The 17296-nt window shown below is 54.8% G+C and overlaps 1 protein-coding gene across 9 annotated transcripts; it reads left to right on the plus strand.

The window, feature by feature from the left end:
- The first annotated feature begins 2851 nt into the window (after positions 1-2851).
- Positions 2852-16316, plus strand: EGLN2 (egl-9 family hypoxia inducible factor 2). Of its 9 annotated transcripts, XR_015950721.1 has the most exons (7): positions 2852-2970; positions 3713-4443; positions 10550-10669; positions 13649-13785; positions 14843-14939; positions 15321-15388; positions 15665-15733. XR_015950721.1 is itself a non-coding variant. In XM_035117340.3 (6 exons), exons 2-6 carry the CDS (start codon positions 3868-3870, stop codon positions 15721-15723), a joined length of 960 nt encoding a protein of 319 aa, XP_034973231.3. In that variant the 5' UTR covers positions 2852-3562; positions 3713-3867; the 3' UTR covers positions 15724-16316. The 9 variants fall into 9 exon arrangements, 8 of the variants coding, with proteins under 8 accessions (XP_034973231.3, XP_088528932.1, XP_088528933.1 ...); XM_035117340.3 differs by lacking the exon at positions 14843-14939 and having other exon boundaries at positions 2852-3562; positions 15665-16316; XM_088672806.1 differs by lacking the exon at positions 14843-14939 and having other exon boundaries at positions 15665-16316.
- Positions 16317-17296: the final 980 nt, after the last annotated feature.

Consider the following 17296-nt stretch of genomic DNA (forward strand, 5'->3'; position numbering starts at 1 on the left):
TGTAAACCGAGGTTCCACTGTACTGCAAATTGCACCTAGCCAAGGCTGCATCTTAGGAGACAATGTTGTCTTTCTGGGAGGGATGAAGGTCCCAGTTACATCCTTCCAACCCTTTCCAGGCTCACAAGCTCCCCACCCCAGAGCATCATGATATTTGCACAGCGGTTTTCCTGCCACGGCTCTACATGCCGTCTTCGGTTTCCCATCCCATTCCGACGGGGAAGCTCTTTGCATCGGCTGGTGGCGAAAGGCCAATGGAGCCAGCTATCGAGTTGATACAGCCCAAAGTTAAAGCTTTGCGGAGTAAGAGAGCCTCTTCAATTTGGGAATGCTCTCCTGCCGCCCTCCCAAAACCTCCAGGAAGGAGTGCACAAGACTTTCCCTGACTTAAATGACATGGTTTTCTCTAAGCCTCAGCAGTTCCTGGAAATTTGTTGTTTTTTTTGGGGGGGGGGGAGAAGAGAATGAAGTGGTTTCCACCACTGAGAGGAGCATCCCGCCCCCCCGCCCCCATAGCAACCATGCCTCCTCAGTCCAGTCTCATTAGACACCAGTCTCCCATTGCATTCCTTCTGATCGGAGAGGAAATGTGAGAGGTTTAGTTATATATGAAGAACCGCTCTTCAGAATGTATGTAGATTGTAATTGCATCTCTGTACGTGATATTATAAAGCTTGGCAATTTGGAAATCGTCAGAATCGTAGAACTAGCAGAGTTGGGAGGGACCCCTGAGGGTCATCCAGTCCAACCTCTGGTAATGCAGCAGTCACAGCAAAAGGATCCCTGAGAGATGGCCACCCAACCTCTGCTTAGAAACCTCCCACGAAGGTCTGTCCGTCACCTTCCGATGGAGTCTGTTCATCTGTGCCATGGATGGGGATCCTGTGACTCCCATGTGTTGCCAACTGGCAGCCCCATTGAATTCCAGTGTTCCGGGCTGCATGTTCTTGCAACCCCACTGCCATTGGCCTAGTTTCTGACAGGTTATGTGTGTGTGTTTGTGCATTAGACACTGGGATCTTGGTGGTGGGGGTGGGAATGTGGGCAATAAACCAACCATATTCACAGTGTTTTTTTCCAAATTCAGGGATGATGTGGGGGAAGACTGTGCTGCTGCCCCCCCCCCCCCGGGATGTTGCTGATGCCGTTCAGCTCAGCCAGAGATCTGGGAGGGTGTGTGTGTGCAGTCCAGCAACATCCCTAGGGCAGCTTCCATTGCCCACCCTGCGCTCTTGGTCTGGCTTCAGCTGTGAGAGGGATGGACTGAATTGGGGGGGCATGCAGGTGGGTAACCAAGGTGATGCCCCCTCAATGTTCATCAGCCCCAAGATCCAGCCTCATGGGAGTTGCAGTCTGCCACAAACGAACTCTTCCTTGCTTCATCCTAACCCAGGGATGAGACGTCTCACGATGCCATTTTACAAATCTCTGCTGCGGCCGCTTTTGGAAGACTGTGTCCAGTTCTGGTCGCCTTGTCTCAGAAAGGATATTACAAAGTGGAAAATGCTCAGAAAAGCGCGGCCAAAACCCACCAAGGGGATGGAGGGACTCCTCTTTGAACCCCAGCTGCTGGAAAGCGGGGGAGGGGGGAAGCGTTGCTCTCGCACTCAGATCCTGCTTGTGGGGTTCCCTTTGGGGCAACTGATTGGCTGCTGTGAGAACTGGAGGCTGGACTCGATGGGCCCTGGGCCTGATCCAGCAGGTTCTGCTTACATTCCCATGGGAGAGGGCAAAGCTGGCAGAGAGAGGTTGCCCCTCCTCCTGTGCCCTCGGCTGCCCTTCTGCTTGCAGGCCATAGGCTCATCCTGCAGGCCCTTCCTGGCCAATGGGATGGGTTAATTCCCCCTCTGCACCCATTGGCTTTCCAGGCAACCTTTGCTCAGCTCGGTGGGGGGGGGGGTTGAGAGACAGAGAAACCGAAAAGAATGAGCGCTAACTTAGAGAGGCACACAGAGCCACTGGCTTCATCTTGGCTCAGTGGTGAGGAATAACAGGAGTCGCAGCCCAGCTGCACTCTGCTTAGGCCCCTGTCAGATGCTGCCTATTCCTTCCCTTACTGCATTTATATCCCACCTGCAGGGGCGTGGCTTCCCTCCTCCCCATTTAATCTCCAACAGCCTTGTGAGGCAGGTTTGTCTGAGGCAGGCAGTGACTGGCCCACGGCTGAGTGAGGATTAGAACCCAGGTCTCTCCCAGGTCCTAGCCCCACACAGTGCCCTCCTGTGCTACACTGGCCTTCCTATTCAGACAGTAAGATCTAGAAACTTGCTTAAAAAAAGTAATAAAAATTTAAAATCTGCAGTTGCCAAGATTCTGCAGGGCGCGGGGGGGGGCAAGGCTGCTTGAACCCCCAGCAACAGCCCGCCTCTTCTCCCCCTCATTCCCACCGCAATGACAGGACAGCAGACCCCCGGCATTGCAGCGGGTTGCGCTAGATGACCCGGTGGGGTCCCTTCCAACGCCGAGATCCTAAGGCCGGGCGCTGCTGCCCTGCTCCGAAAAGGCGTAAAGATAAGAAAAGCGGCGCGGAGCCCGGCAGAAGGAACCCCAGGTTGTCCCCAGGTTGTCCCAGGTATTGGCGAACTACAACTTCCATCCTGCTGGCCATTCCCGGGAGTTGTAGTCCGAGAGCCCCCATGCCCTTCTCCGATAGGCGCTCCTTTTTGGCCTGCCTCGCAGGGCCCGGCGGTGGCGGGTCCCCGCGCGCGCCGCGCTCTGCACATGTTCAGAGAGGCGCCACTGCGCCTCCCCGGCCAAGCCTTTCGTCGGCTGCCGAGGCTCCTCCTCCCCGCGCAGCCGGGCTCGGGCTCGTCGGGCCGGCGAACAAAAGCGGGAGGCGGCGGCGGAGGAGGAGCGACGGAAGGAGGAGGAGGAGGAGGAGAGGAAGAAGAAGAGGCCTCGCGGCGGCCGGGGCCGCATTGAGGACTAGCCACTTGCGGGGCGACACCAGATCCCTCCCGGCGAGCCAAGGTACGAGAGACGGAATGGGGGACTCCCGGGTCACCAGGTGGCACAGGCTGGACCCCCTAAATCCCTGGAACCCTCTTCCTGGGGGGGATTATCGCAATGGCTCTCCTGATCCCACTCCCGCAGTCCTGAACCCCTTCTCCTAGGGAGCCCTCTCGCAATGGGCGCCCCTCTTTCAAACCCTTGTCTCCCTCCCCCCCAACCGAGTCCCCCCAAAACAATCGCGCCGGTTTTCCGGCCAACTTGGGAAACTCCCGAGAAGGAGCCGGGGTCACCTTTTCCTTGCGCGTGCGGGGTGTGTGTGTGCTTTTTGAGTGGCCCTGAGGCTGCTGTGTCTTGGGGTGGGGTCCAGTCCCTCTTTCCTTCTTTTTATTTTATCTCTGCCATTCCCACCCCACCCCTTTCCCCAAGGAGCGGGGGGGGGGCGGCGGGCGCCGTCCTGGTTCTCCCCTTCCTCCTTTAACGCCCCCCCTGCAAGGTGGGTTAGGCTCAGAGTCAGCGGCTTGCCCTCCATTTGAACTTCGTGGCCAAGTCCGGGAGGGGTGGGATTTGAACCCTTGTCCCCCAGCTTTTATCTCCACTGCAACCCTGCAAGGTAGGTCTGGCTGTGAAAGGCAGCAAACTGACCGGTGAGCCAAATGGGATGATTTGAACCCGGTGCCAAGAGCAGCCTGGGTAGGGAGGGGGGTGTTGGCCTTGTGCAGATCTTTGCCTTGACCTTGCCTGCCTTTCTCCCCCCCCCCAGTTAGGCAAGGGGGCTGAGCACCCCCCAACGGCAACATGGCACCCCCAACAGCTTCTCCTTCTTCTCCGTGACCTGCCTTCCTGCCCCCACCCACCCCGCTGAATCCGCCCCGGCTGCAAGATGGCGCCGGCTCCAGCCTGCTCCCGGGACATGCCATGGAGGAGTCGCGTCCCCCAGACACTGCACTAGGGTTCCCCCCTTGTCAGAAGATGGGTCGGGGCAGCCAGGGCAGAGAGGCCTGCCCCCTGGAGGGCGAAGGGGCTGCCGTCGGGGGCCTCCTCCTGCTGGCACTCAACGGGCACCCGAAACGCCGCAGGGCAGAGCACGGCAGCGACAACAACAACCCTGCGGGCGAAGGGGCGGCCAAGCGGCACCGAGAAGCCCCCCTAGATCCCCGAGCGCTCCCCTCGGGGCGTCTGGCATTGGACTACGTGGTGCCCTGCATGAACTTCTACGGGATCTGCGTCAAGGACTCGTTCCTCGGGGAGGTTCTGGGCGCCCGGATTCTGGCGGAGGTGGAGGGGCTCCACCACAGTGGCAAGTTCCGCGACGGGCAGCTGGTCAGCCAGAGGGCAGTGCCCCCCTGCAGCATCCGGGGCGACCAGATCGCCTGGGTGGAGGGCTGGGAGCCTGGGTGCCATGCCATCGGAGATCTCATGGCACATGTTGACCGGCTAATGCTGCAGTGCGCCGGCAAGCTGGGCACCTACGACATCCGCGGACGGACCAAGGTAAGTTCCGGGGGCTCTGTGGAATTGTGGCATTGGGAGGGGTCCACCAGGGCTCATCTAGTCCAACCCCTGCAATGCTGGACTCCCGGCTCTCTCTCTGCATGTGCAGAGCGCATTTATCTCTCTGCGTAATGTAGGTTCCTACGAAATGCTCTGCTTTCTTGTCCCTGCGCTGGCCTAGGGCACATCCTGCTTCTGGTGGGTGGGTGTCCGCATTGGCCTTTTGGAACTCTGCACGGGAGCAGAGGACTCTTTTTCCGCTTCACCCAGGTGCGAGGCGGAAGCGTGGGAGGTGTTTGGGTCGTGTTGCTCCCGTACTTCTGAATGCACAGTGGGTGCAGATGTTTAGGTTGGGAAAGCCATCGTATTGCTCCGGAATTGTGCATTTGGAATCCGTGTAATGAGCACACGGATAGTTGTGGGGTCTCTGTGTCCCCTTGCCTGGTGTCGGAGAAGGTGGATTTTGGATTCACTGTGCAATGCAGAGCAGGGAGAGAGTGTCTCTGAGGACATCTAGGGTGTATTTCTGAGAAACAGCAGCCAACTCACCCTCCTGTGTGCCTGGAACTCGGGGAGGAGCTGAGCTGCTTGTTATCTGTGTTTGTGTACTCTGTGGGGCAGGAAAGGGGGCAAGGCAGTCTTGTGATGCTACACCTATCATTTCCGCAAAGAACTTTGCCCAGCTCTCTCTCCTGTCGCAAACAACGCCATTGTTCTGACCTTCTCCCAGCCTGCCTTTCCCTAAATCGTAGAATCATTGAGTCGAAAGGCACCCCCAGCGGTCATCTAGCCCAACCCCCTGCAAGGCAGGAACCCCAGCTGAAGGATCCCTGACAGGGGGCCGTTCAAACTCTGCTTGCAAACCTCCAAGGAAGGAGAGTCCGCCACCTTCCCAGGGAGTCCATTCTCCACTGCCAAACAGCCCTTCTTACTGTCAGAAAGTTCTTCTGGGTATTGAATCGGAATCTGCTTTCTTGCAAGTTGAATCCATGGGTTCAGGTCCTGCCTTCCGGAGCAATCTAGGGCCTGGCTTGGTTGCTCTATTGAAAGGGAAGGGGCTCTGTGTATGCTCAGAGGGCCCCTCACTTGTTATTTTTATTCTTATTTTATTTATTAAATTATACCACCCTTTCATCTGAAGATCATAGGGCAGTTGATAACACAAACAAACAAACAAATAAACACACCCTCCCCGCGCCACGCGACACATTTAAAAGGCCATGGATAGTTTAACAGTCCAAGGCCTGGTTAAATGGGAATGTTTTTGCCTGGTGCCTGAAGATGTGCAGTGAAGTCCCCCAGCGAACCTCCCTGGGGAGAGCCTTCCACAAACAGGGAGCCACCCCAGGAAAGGCCCTGCTCTTGTGTTGCCAGACCTCTCCTTCAGACGGGCATCGGATGATAATCGGAGGATCTTGGTGGGTTCATATGGGGGGAGGCAGATCTTGAGATATTGCGGTTTCTAGGCAAAACCGGCACTTTGGAGGGGGCCCAGAAACTGATTGGCAGCCGGTGCAGTCGGACCAAGATGGGGGCAAGAAGCTCCATCCGTCTTGGCCCAGTGAGCAGCCTGGCCACCCAATTTATGCTCCAGCTGGAGTTTCTGAGCCGTCCTTGGAGGAAGCCCCATGCAGAAAACCATAAAGGCCGACAGCCGTTTCCCTGCTGGGACCCTCTGCCTCAAACGGGTGCTGGGGCTGAGCTGCGAAGATTGCTTGGCTCAAAGCCATCCCGGAGAGCTGCAGGTGCCAGGAACCACCCAGACTGACCCTGCGGTTTTTTTGGGCAACCCTGGGTGCCCCCTTTTGTCAAGGTCCCCGTCTGACCCCGTCTGCTTCCCTCCCAGTGGGCAAAATTGCTGATGGAAGCCGATTTGCCGGACCAGTGCAGAGCTCTTCCCCTCTTGCCCTCAGTTTTTGCTTTTTCCTGCAACGCTGGCAGGATTTTTTTTATTTTTTTGGGGTAGGGGTGGGTTGCAGGGGGCTGGGACGGGGGACGCAGCATTTGCCCCTGGAGGCAGCCCTGACTCTTTGCTCCCTGTTTCCCAGTAGGGAGAGGGATCTGTGAATTCTAGGAAAGGCCTGGAGCTGCCTCCATCTCTTTCCTGGAATCCAGAGAGAAAACTGCAGGCCTCCAGCTGTTACTGAGCTGTGATGCCTGCCATTCTCCTTGCCTCCTGGGAATTGGAATCTGATCGCATCTGGGGGGGGGGTGTTGCGGGGGGCCGCATGATATTTTTTGGGGGGGGCGGAGGTGGGGTAGAGCTAGTGTTAGAAACTCTGATTTTTAAGCGAATCGGAATGTCTGGGCGCCATTTTTTTTTTGCAATGGAATTTATTGTGATTTTTTTAATTATCCATTTCATTCTATACCGCTTCATATTTTAAAGGAGAAAACAAACCACCTCAAAGTGGCTTACAACACATTAAAACATCAATGAAAACAATCCAGGATAAACCAAATTCAAGCTTCAAGGAAAATATTTCAGATCCTTCTCTTAAGTGACATTTGCCTTTCTCCATATTTATCCACCTACTTAATTTCTAGAGCTGCCCCATAGCAGAAGTGCCTTAGGAAGCCATTGTGGTGTAGTGGTTCGAGTGTCGGACCTGGGAGATTGGGGTTCGAATCCCCACTCTGCCATGAAGCTCACTGGGTGACCTTGGAGTCAGTTGCAGCCTCTTAACCTCCCTCGCAGGGTCGTTGTAGGGATTAACTGAGGAGGGGGGTGAACTGTGTGCCAACCTGGCATCCAGATATCTCCACGGGGTCACAGTTGGTCCTGTGCTCTGGGTGCCCTGAAGCGTGCCTGTGCTCTGGGAGCTGCACCACTGTGGGGCTGGCTTGAGGGAGGCATGTTCCTGTCCTCTGCCCCTGGGGGGGCTTGTGGGGTGGGGGTGAGAGTGCCTGGGAGGTGACCCAAGAGCCACCTTCAGGCACTTCAAAAGGGCTGCTGCAGGGAAGATGGAGAAAGCTCGTTTCCGGCTGCTGTGGAGGGCAGGACTTGAACCAGTGGATGCCGGCTAGATTCCTGCATTGCAGGGGGTTGGACTAGATGGCCCTTGGGGTCCCTTCCTTGTGGCAACCGAGAGGCAAGCATATTAACTGAGGTGGAGCCCTCAGTGCTGTCCTCTCGAACAATCCCTTAATGGTGATGCCGCAATAAAATCCACAGGCGCCTCTGTTTTTACTGCAGAAGCTGCGATGCTGAGGCCTCCCCTCCTGCCCCCCCCCCAGCTTCCATGGGGCTCAGCTGTGTTGGCCCCCTTCTCACTCTTTGGGAAGTGCACCAGGGCGTGATCTGATCCGATTATATATTTTTATTTTGCTTTCCAGCAAACCCTGAGCTCCCAATGTTTCACAATAGCATTTCAAAAAGCCACAGAGATCAAACGCTCTGCAGATTCGTCGCAGCAATTAATGCCGTTCGGTAAAGTCGCAGCCACTCCGAGTGTTGCCAGGATACTTCCTCCAGAACAGTGGAAAATGGTCCATCGGCTGCTTATCGCATCCTTTGTCCCCCCCGCCCAACCCCACTCTGGTGGGTGCAAGAAATGGGGCTGCTTCTTGGCTTGGCTCAGGGGTGTGGGGGTCCCCCTCCACGTCCTGGCGCGACCCCTGCAGGCGCCTAGCAAAGAGGAGGTACAGCAGCCCCTCCTCCCGCCGCCTCTTGGAGTGCGAAGGGGCTCATTATCTCGAGGCATCTAAGGGCAGAGCTGTGCCTTGTCCTCAGCTGAACCCGCCGGCAGCCTTCCACGCTTCGGTCCGAGAGCGGATCCTGCGTCACGGGGACTGCATGTCCTTGGTGCTCCCAGGAACGCGAGGGAACAGGACGCACCAGCCTTTTGCCATGGGGGGGGGGAGATTACAGCCTCTCTCGCCTCCTTCTCTGCCCCCCACCTTCTGCTGTAGCCTTTCTTGCAGGGTTGGGAAGTGGTGGGATTTTGCTTGCAACCCTTTCAGAATCCTCACTTTATTTTTGTTTGTTTGTTGCGGGGCAGAGATCTGTTGGAACAGGTTTGGCCCCCTGCCCAGCGTCTCCCTCCTGGCCAGGCAGCAAAATGCGACCCTTTCTTGTCTCTCCCCCCCTCTCCAAAATCTTAGGTGTCGGCCCTTTAATAGTAATAATACTGCCCATTCATAGCCCACCCACCCCCAGTCTTCACTGCATTCTTCATTTCTCAAGCTTCCTCCCCTCCAGAATTTCCTCTCCAGGGCTTTGACTTTTGAAGTAGTTTTGCTGTCCCACCGCTTTCCGTTTTAGCAGTGGAGGGGGCCCCCTGGGCATATGCAGAATTCTTTTTGCTCAGGGTCGAGGAACCCTAAAAAGGTGTCACACGCTTTGGATTTGCATGAGCGGCGTTTGTGGGAGCGCATCCCGTCTTTTTCTCGCAGGGACGAGGGGCTTGCAGTGTGGGGAAGAAGCACCCCAAGGAAGCTGTGGGGGGAGGGAGCATGCTCTTGGGGTCAGGAGCCCCCTGGCGGCCTTGGGGACCCCTCCTCAAACTGTTCTCAGGATGGAGGCTTGGCTTCTGCTGTGCTCAAAGGCAGGGGAATTTTGTTCTCACTTTTCATAAATTATACTGAATTGTTTTTAATGTTGTGTTTTGATTCAGTAACCTACCCGGGGGCCCTTATGAGGAAGGGCGTGTTATTAATATATTATCAATTATCACTTTTAACTATAATTACCCTTGCTATCTATTTTAATTATTTCCAGTTATTTTTATTACCAGTTGTTAATCATTGTTAATTATTTTTAAAGTTATATATATAGTAATAATAATAATAAACTGAATCTGAAAAGGCAGAGATGTGATATATCCCAGGTTCTCAAGTCTAGGCTGGGGGGCTGTGCTCCCCTGCAATTTTTTTGGGGGGCTCCTGGATTCCCCCCTGTCCCTGGGGGCTCGAGTGGCCACAGTGTTGGGGGGTGCACTTTTATCTCCATCTACAGCCCCTTTTGGACAGAGCCGACTTGACCACTGCAACTCCACACTCTGGCAATTTCCAGGCTGGATTACTGCAATGTGCTCCGCATGGGGCTGCCCTTGAAGACCCCTGGGAAACTTCGGTCTGTCCCAAGCACGGCAGCCAGATTCCTGTCTAGGATTCTCTTTAGATCTCATATGAGCCCCTATTTAAAGCAGCTGCTCTGGTTGCTGGGTCCTTTCTGGGCCTAATTCGAGGTGTTTAAACACCTGCTCATGGGTGTTTAAAGCCCTGGGTGACTCGGGGCCCCAAAACCTGAATGTCTTGCCTCCTTTGCCGCAGACCCTCTTGGGTGCTGAGATGGGCAGAGAGGAGGGCACCTTGCTGGTTCTTCTGCCCCCCTTGGCTTGGGGACCCCCACCCCACAGAGATGTGCCTGGCACCGTCCTTGCTCTGCTTTCATCTCATGCTGGAGACTCACCTCGAGGTGCATGTTTCTATGGACCCACCTTATTTTTACAGGGGAAAGTTGTCCTAAACTGCTTTTAATAATGCACTTTAATTCTTGCATGTTAAGACGTTAGGGAGAAGGGCAGGCAAGGAATAGATGGACAAAGCAGTCGGCAAATTCCTGCCCTCCTGGGGGTTGGGCTAGATGATCTCTGGGTTCCCTTCCAACTCAACCATTCTAGGATTCCATGAAAGGATTTGGTCTTCCTGCCCAAGTGGCTTCTGGACCCCAATTTGGGTTGTTTTAACAATCGGGCACCCCCCCCCCCCGATTCCTTGCGCCTGCCTGCCTGCCTGCCTCTCCCCCTTCCTTCCCTGCTTGCCCCCTGATGCACGGTGCCTCCTTGGAAAAGCTACAGACTGGCCTCCTCCATTGTTGCCCACCCGGCCCCAGAGCGGGGTGCTGGGGGTGGGTGCTCCAGCGTGGGTGCTTTGCAAATTAAGCTCCCCATCTGCCCCATGCAGACCGCTTTCCAAAAGGGAGAAATATGGGCCTTTGCTGCCTGGTCGCCTGGAGGCGACTCTCCCCTCTCCATAGGCGAGCCGGGGGGAGGAGCTCCTGGCAGGGGGGAGGGTGGAGCTGGGAAGAGGAGGTCCTGGAGCTGTGTCTGGTCCGACCCCTGGCAATGACCCCTCCCTCCTCTCCCTTCCCCCTTCCCTCCAGGCCATGGTGGCATGTTACCCCGGCAACGGCAGGGGGTACCTGCGCCATGTGGACAACCCTCACGGAGACGGGCGCTGCGTCACTTGCATCTATTACCTAAACCGGCACTGGGACAGTAAGGTACGTGGGGGGGGGAGGGGGCACCCCTGCACCTGCCACCCCCCCTCTGTGCACCCCCCAGTCTCATGCATGGCACACATTTCCTCTTCCCCAATGCCCTACCCTCCGTTCTCTGCCCCCTTCAGCAGGCGAAACCCCTGTGCTCAGGTGGCCGACCCTGCGGAGTAGGACGCCTGGGTCCCCCAGGGGTCCTGCTCTCGGCCTGCGGAAGAAGAAGAGCTGCAGGTGAAGAGTGCAGGACTCAGTCCTGGGGGCACGAGAAGCACCGATAGAAAGCGTGTGTATCTGAGCATATGCAGAGTGCCTGCCCAGGGTCGGCGGACTGCAGGGACTGGGCTTCGAGGTGCGACTATCTGGTGCGCATGAAAAGTCCCAGCCAAAGTCTTTTGGTTGTTGGGGTCTTTCCGCCAGGACCCCTGGGTTCCTTCCGTTGCGGAGGCTCAGCGGAGGGCTTATGAAAGGAGAAGGTCTCTGCCGAGAGCGGGCCTGATCCGTGAAGCTTCTGGTTAAGAAGCTAAGAGCCTGCGGGATCAGGCCAGTGGCCCATCTGGTCCAACCTCCTCTCCTCACAGTGGCCAAAAGAACCCATAGAACCTAGGAATTGTGATAGCCTTCTCCTGCAGCTGGAGGTTCCATAAGAGCAAAAGAAGGGCCTGGCTGCATCAGGCCAAAGGGGTCCCATTTAGTCCGGCATTCTGTCCTCACAGTGGCCAACCAGATGCCCATTATGCAAAACCAGCAAGCAGGATCCGAGCACAAGAGCAACTCTTCCTTTCTGGGGTGTCCAGACACTGGGCTTCAGAGGCACAGAGGCTGAGCAGAGCCTTTGCGGCCAGTAGCCACCGAGAGCCTTATTGATTTCCATGAATTTGTCTGATATTTTGAAGCTGTGGCCCTCGCCGCCTCCAGTGGCAGAGAGTTCCACAGTTCAACCATGTGGCACACAAAGAAGGATTTCCTTTCATCTGTCCTGAATATTCCGACTTGGCATTATGAGAGGAGGAGAGAAGCGTCTGTCACGTCACATCTTAACTCTGCTTTTGCCAAACGCTGCAACCGTTTGCCATAGGGCAGTTCCCTGGCTCTGTTCTGGTGTTGCAAGGCAGACGCTAACCGTCAAGCTACCTAGTCCAACACTGTGAACTCACCCTCCCCCCCAACTTGGCCAACCAGATACTCCTAGGGAAAACCCTGCAGGCAATCGCCCTCCACCCCAAATGGGTGGGCATTCATGTGGTAGACTGCTTTTCAGCCTGGAGGTTCCATTTTCGCCATCCTGGATAACAGTCCTGGAGATGTCTCTTCCTCCGAGGGACCTTCCCCATCCGTTTCTTCCTGGGTTTGGAGAGTGGAGGGGTATGTGTGTGGGGGGGGGAGAGAGAGACTGTCTGCCCCCCACCTCACACCTCAAACAGAAACAGAGCGGAGGGGCCAACACTCCCCAGAGACATTAGAGGGCTTAGACAGGGGTGGGGTGGGGGGAGGGAGGGGCTCGATAGCTCATGAGTCAGGACAGGGTGGGGACAGTCACAGGGATGAACCGGGGTGGGGGTGGGCGTAGGAGGGGGCAGGATAAGTCATGTGTCCGGACAGAGTGGGGGGAATCACAGGAAAGAACCACAGCAACGCGTGGCCGGGCCAGCTAGTTGAGAATAAAAACGCCCAAATCCCAAGGCCGTTTTGCAAATCTGTGGTGCAATGGGATTGAGGGTCCAGTGTCCCGTTTTGGTCGCCTTGTTTCAAAATGGATATTGCAGAGTTGGGGGGTAAAAAAGGGCAAATCGTTCCAGTGGGTGCGGTGAATCCCTTATGAGGAAAGGTTGCAACATTCGGGACTTGTCAGGCTATAGGAAAGGCGACCGAGAGGCAGGGATGTTTTAGCTGAGATTCCTGCATTGCAGGGGGTTGGACTAGAAGACCCTTGGGGTCCCTTCCAACCTGACAAGTTTTTGGTTCCGCACCCCCCCCCACCCCCCCAAATAACATTAGAACTTATTGATTGATTGAATTTATATACCTGAAGGTCTCAGGGCAAGTTCACAGAAAAGAACTTATGGGCAAGATTCAGGACGGATAAGTCTTTCTTCACGCAGCATGGAGTTAAACTGCGGAACTCCCTTCCACAAGAGGGAGCCTCGGCCACCAACTTGGATGTCTTTCAGAGAGGATTGCACCAATTCCCAGAGGAGGAGGAGGAGAGAGGGCTTTGGGTGGCTCCCAGCTGGGATAGTTGTGCTCAGTCCTCCACAGCTGGAGACAGGGAACCCCAGGAAGGGATAAGGCTCTTGTGTTCGAATCCTGCTTGCAGGTTTCCCCAGGCATCTGTTCAGCTGCTGTGAGAACAGGATGCTGGACTAGATGGGACTCCTCTGGCCTGATCCTTTCCTCCAGACTTTTCTTCTATTCCTACTTCTATTCCTACTTCTGGTGCCGGGGGGAGGGGGGACGGGATGGGTGCCCACACCTAACCTCAATCTCCAGGCAGCCCTGTTTAGGGAAGCTTTTGATAATTGATGGATTACTGTATTTTAATATTTTGTTGGAAGCTGCCCAGAGTGGCTGGGGAAACCCGGCCAGATTTTTTTTTGGGGGGTATAAATAATAAATTATTATTATTATTCCAAATCCAAGGTGCTCCCACCTGCACTCCAGAGCAAACTGGGCTCCAGTCCTTGGCTAGAGCATCGCCCCAACTTCCTGCCCCCAGCTCCCCTCCTTGAGCTGTCGCGCTTGCCCTTCCTTGTCCCAGATGCACCCATAGGATCCCCCTCTTTGAGCTCCCTGAATGCCCAGCTAGGAAGTCCTCTTGCAGAGGAGCAGAGGGGCCCCCATTATTCTCACGTCCACACCCAAGGGTGCCTGGGAGGGGCAGCAGGAGGAGAATGAATGACTTGGGGGGGTCAGTTTCCCACTGCCCAAAGGACTCTGCCCGAGGTCCGTCTGCGAAGGGACCCTTTGACGTCTCCCCGTCTGTGCCAGGTTCACGGCGGGATCTTGCAGATCTACCCCGAGGGACGCTCGTTGGTGGCCAACATCGAGCCCGTCTTTGATCGGCTGCTCATCTTCTGGTCTGACCGGCGCAACCCGCACGAAGTGAAGCCAGCCTACGCCACGAGGTAACGGGGAGGGGTGGGTGCAAGGGTGGGGTGGGGGTGGGGGTTGCGACTCCTGGTCCGGCCGGCTGGGGGGGGTGTAAGAGTTTGTCGGAAGCCAGAGCTGAGGCCTATGCAGTAGTGCCCCTGAGGATGCGCAGAGTGACTTTAAAAAATAATTACCAAAAATGATAACAAAGGAGGGGGGAAGAAGAGTAAAAAAACTTAAGATATCAAGCATCACAGACTGGAGGGAGAAAAGTACAAAAATAAATTGATAATAATAATAATAATAATAATAATAATAATAATAATAATGCAACAATAATTTATTTATACCCTGCCCATCTGGCTGGGTTTCCCCGGCCACTCTGGGCGGCTTCCAACAAAATATTAAAAATACAATAAAACACTTTGCAAATAATAAAAATTTATAAAAATAAATGTATTCTCCACTTTTGAGTGCCATCAGGGTTGAGAATAAAGCTACATCGTCCTAAATGAGCCAGACATTCGCATTTAGGGAAGCTTTAAATGTTTGATGTTTCATTATGTTTCTGTATATGTATATGTTGGAAGCCGCCCACAGTGGGCAACCCAGTCAGAAGGGCGGGGGTACAACTAAAATAATAATAATTGTAATAATAATTATAATTATAATTCATTACATTATCTGTGATTCCTGAATGACGGGGGTTGGACTAGATGGCCCCTGAGGGGCCCCTTCCATATTCAGATTCTATGTATCAGTGGCTCTGAGCAACCATATGCTTCAATCTTGCCATATAAAAAAACCCAGCGGTCATTTGAGCGCTGTCATTAGATGCTTTTAGTTTGTGAGATATATTTTCTGTCTCCGCGGAGGACTTGCAACAGGTGAAATGCCCTGTATATAAATTTAATAAATAATAATAATTATTTTTTGGGGGGGGAGGAGGAAGTCCTTCCTCCTCTAACTCCCATTCAGGATGGAACCCCCTCCTTTCCTCCCGCCCATCGCTTCCTTGTATATATTATTCCTGTTATTTAATAATAATAATAATAATAATAATAATAATAATAATAATAATGGTATTCCTAGTTTGCTCTTCATTGAGTAATTGGGGCTTGGGCAAGGCTCTGAGGCAGGTCTCACTGAGGAGCAGCAGCAGCAGCCTCCAGGCTTAGCTGTGCAAAAGGTGAGCAACGGAGTGCGTGCAGAGTGCCTTTGGGGAGCAGCTGCAATCCTCCCCAACACTCGATCTAGGAATTGGGGGGGCAGGTTCCTTTTCCAGCCTGAGAAGATCTCTCCCTTCCGCTTCTAGGAAACGAAGGCGGCCTTGCAGAAGGGAGAGGTGTCCCTGTGCGCAGAAATCTCTGTGTGTTTGGCTCTGGCTTTCCCAGTTGCCTTTTAGTGCCTGGGATGGGGAAATGGGGCTGCCGCCAGTTCTTCCCATTGGGACTGGGGGCAGTTGTCCTGCACAAGCCCCATCGAGCCGAGCATGAGCCATGCGAGAGCTCCGCTCCTCGGCACCGCACAGGATCCTTTTAAAATTGTCGCCGCTCCGCTTTCCCCCTAGGTATGCCATCACCATCTGGTATTTTGACGCCAAGGAGCGGGCAGAAGCCAAAGGGAGGCACCAGCTGGGTACGTGGACGGGCAACTAGGTGCTGGGGCTCACCGGGAAGTGGGGTGGGGTCAGCCGGGGCATGGAGGGCAGGCCCACAGACCGACTGCTAGTGTTTGGGGCTCCGTTAGCGCTGGTGCGGGAAAAGGACTTCTGAGCATGTGCAGAGTTCCTCTCCTCTGCACAGCCTCCTGGAGCCGGGTGAGGGTGGCGGGGCCTCTGCGTGCCCCCCCCAAAGTCCCTTTTGCAGAAAAGCTGGCCGCTTGGAGGTGACCTTTGTTCTTGTTTTCCTAAAGCTCAGAAGAAGGGGGCAGATCCCTCTCCCGGCGGGGTGCAGGAAAACGGGCCGACCTGATGGACGGCCGGGCGTTGCCGCCGTGGGATCCTGACCGCCAAAGACCCTACGCTCTCTTTGGCCATTTCAAGCTGCCTGCCTTTGCTGCTGCCTGTGTCTGCTGCCGCTGCCCCCCCAACCCTGGCCGGCTGCAGCTGGAAGGTCTTTGACCACAGCCCAGGAGGAGAGGAAGACGATGATGATGAAGAAGAAGAAGAAAAAGAAAAAAGGGGCTGTCGAGAGGCAGCTGGACCTTGAGAAGAAAGGGTGTGTGTTTGTTTGTGTGTGTGTGAATGGGCCCGGCATCTGTAGGTGCAGCCCCCCCCCCGGGAGACGGTGGCCGTTGTGTTTCCTTTTTGCCGTGTCGGAAGGGACCCCTAGGTGCCGGGAAACCTCTGCCCAGCAGGACCCTCCCGGTCTACCCCTGCCTGTCCCCAGTTCCACCGCTTGGTCCTGCTCATTTTAATCCATCTGCGAAATGAGAGAGAGAAGGAGAAAGAGAGAGAGAGAGAGAGAGGGAGGGAGCAAGAAACGAGGGAGTGCGGAAGAGCAGAAAAAGAGAGGGGTGGCGAGAGAACGGATGAGACGGAATAAACATCAGCTCATGGAAACGACCTCTGGCTTGTCTGTTTGTTGGGAATAGGGTGGGAGCAGAAGAGGGAGCCAGGGCTCCTGGACCCCCCTCTTCTGCTCTGGGAAAGGGGGGGGGCATTTGAGCGGCTCACTTGTCACACTGGTGGATCGAAAGCAGGCTCCCCCAACCTCGGCCCTCAATATGTTTTTGGCCTACAACTCCCATCATCCCTACGGTAGCTAGCAGGACCCAGTGGCCAGGGATGATGGGAATTGTAGTCTGAGGAAGCCTGATCTAGAACAGCGTTTCTCAACCGCTGTCGCGAGACGCTGGCTGGTGTGCCGCGACGTGCGGCGACGAGAAGGGCGATTTGCATTGTCATGTGCCTGGCGGCTGCCAATAAACAATGCTGACACGCCGGAAAGCAATATTTCTCCTCCTCTTTCCCAAAGCTCAGTGCAAACGAGCCTGGCGGCCGCCAATACACAACACTGACCCGCTGGACGGCTTGTGAAGCCTTATTACAGGAGATTGCAACCAACACAGCAATTGGCAAGTGTTTCTTACAGTCATAATTATAGTCAATATAGGGCGGCACAGAGTTAAATTTTTTAACTTTTTTAATGGTGGTGTGCCTCATGATTTTTTTCACGGAACAAGTGTGCCGTGGCCCAAAAAAGGTTGAGAAACACTGATCTAGAAGAGTTGTCCCCATCTCATCCTCTGAAGTCCCTGTGCCCCCATTTCTCGGTGGAACGTGGATTTAATTATCTGCATTTGTGTCCAACATATTTCTCCTACATATTTCTCCTTTCTCCTGCTTTAATTCCCGCAACAAGAAGCCTGTGAGTTCTAGGGTAAGGAGAGAGAGAGAGAGGGAGAAATAAACTTCTAAGGGATCCCCAGGGATCATCTAGTCCAACCCCCTGCAATCCATGACAGATGGACAGGCACTGAACCTTTGCTCAAAAACCTCCAAGGAAGGAGAGTCCACCGCCTTCTGAGAGAATCTGTTCCACT

This window comes from Zootoca vivipara, chromosome 6 (assembly GCF_965207765.1).
Source record: "Zootoca vivipara chromosome 6, rZooViv2.hap1.1, whole genome shotgun sequence".
NCBI classification, from domain to species: Eukaryota; Metazoa; Chordata; class Lepidosauria; order Squamata; family Lacertidae; genus Zootoca; species Zootoca vivipara.

Excerpts from the sequence above, each read along its gene's own strand:
- EGLN2 (XM_088672805.1), top strand. The coding sequence starts at position 3,868 with ATGGAGGAGTCGCGTCCCCCAGACACTGCACTAGGGTTCCCCCCTTGT. Across the intron at positions 4,444-10,549 it reads ACATCCGCGGACGGACCAAG|GCCATGGTGGCATGTTACCC; the intron begins GTAAGTTCCGGG and ends CCTTCCCTCCAG. Across the intron at positions 13,786-15,664 it reads AAGCCAGCCTACGCCACGAG|CTCAGAAGAAGGGGGCAGAT; the intron begins GTAACGGGGAGG and ends GTTTTCCTAAAG.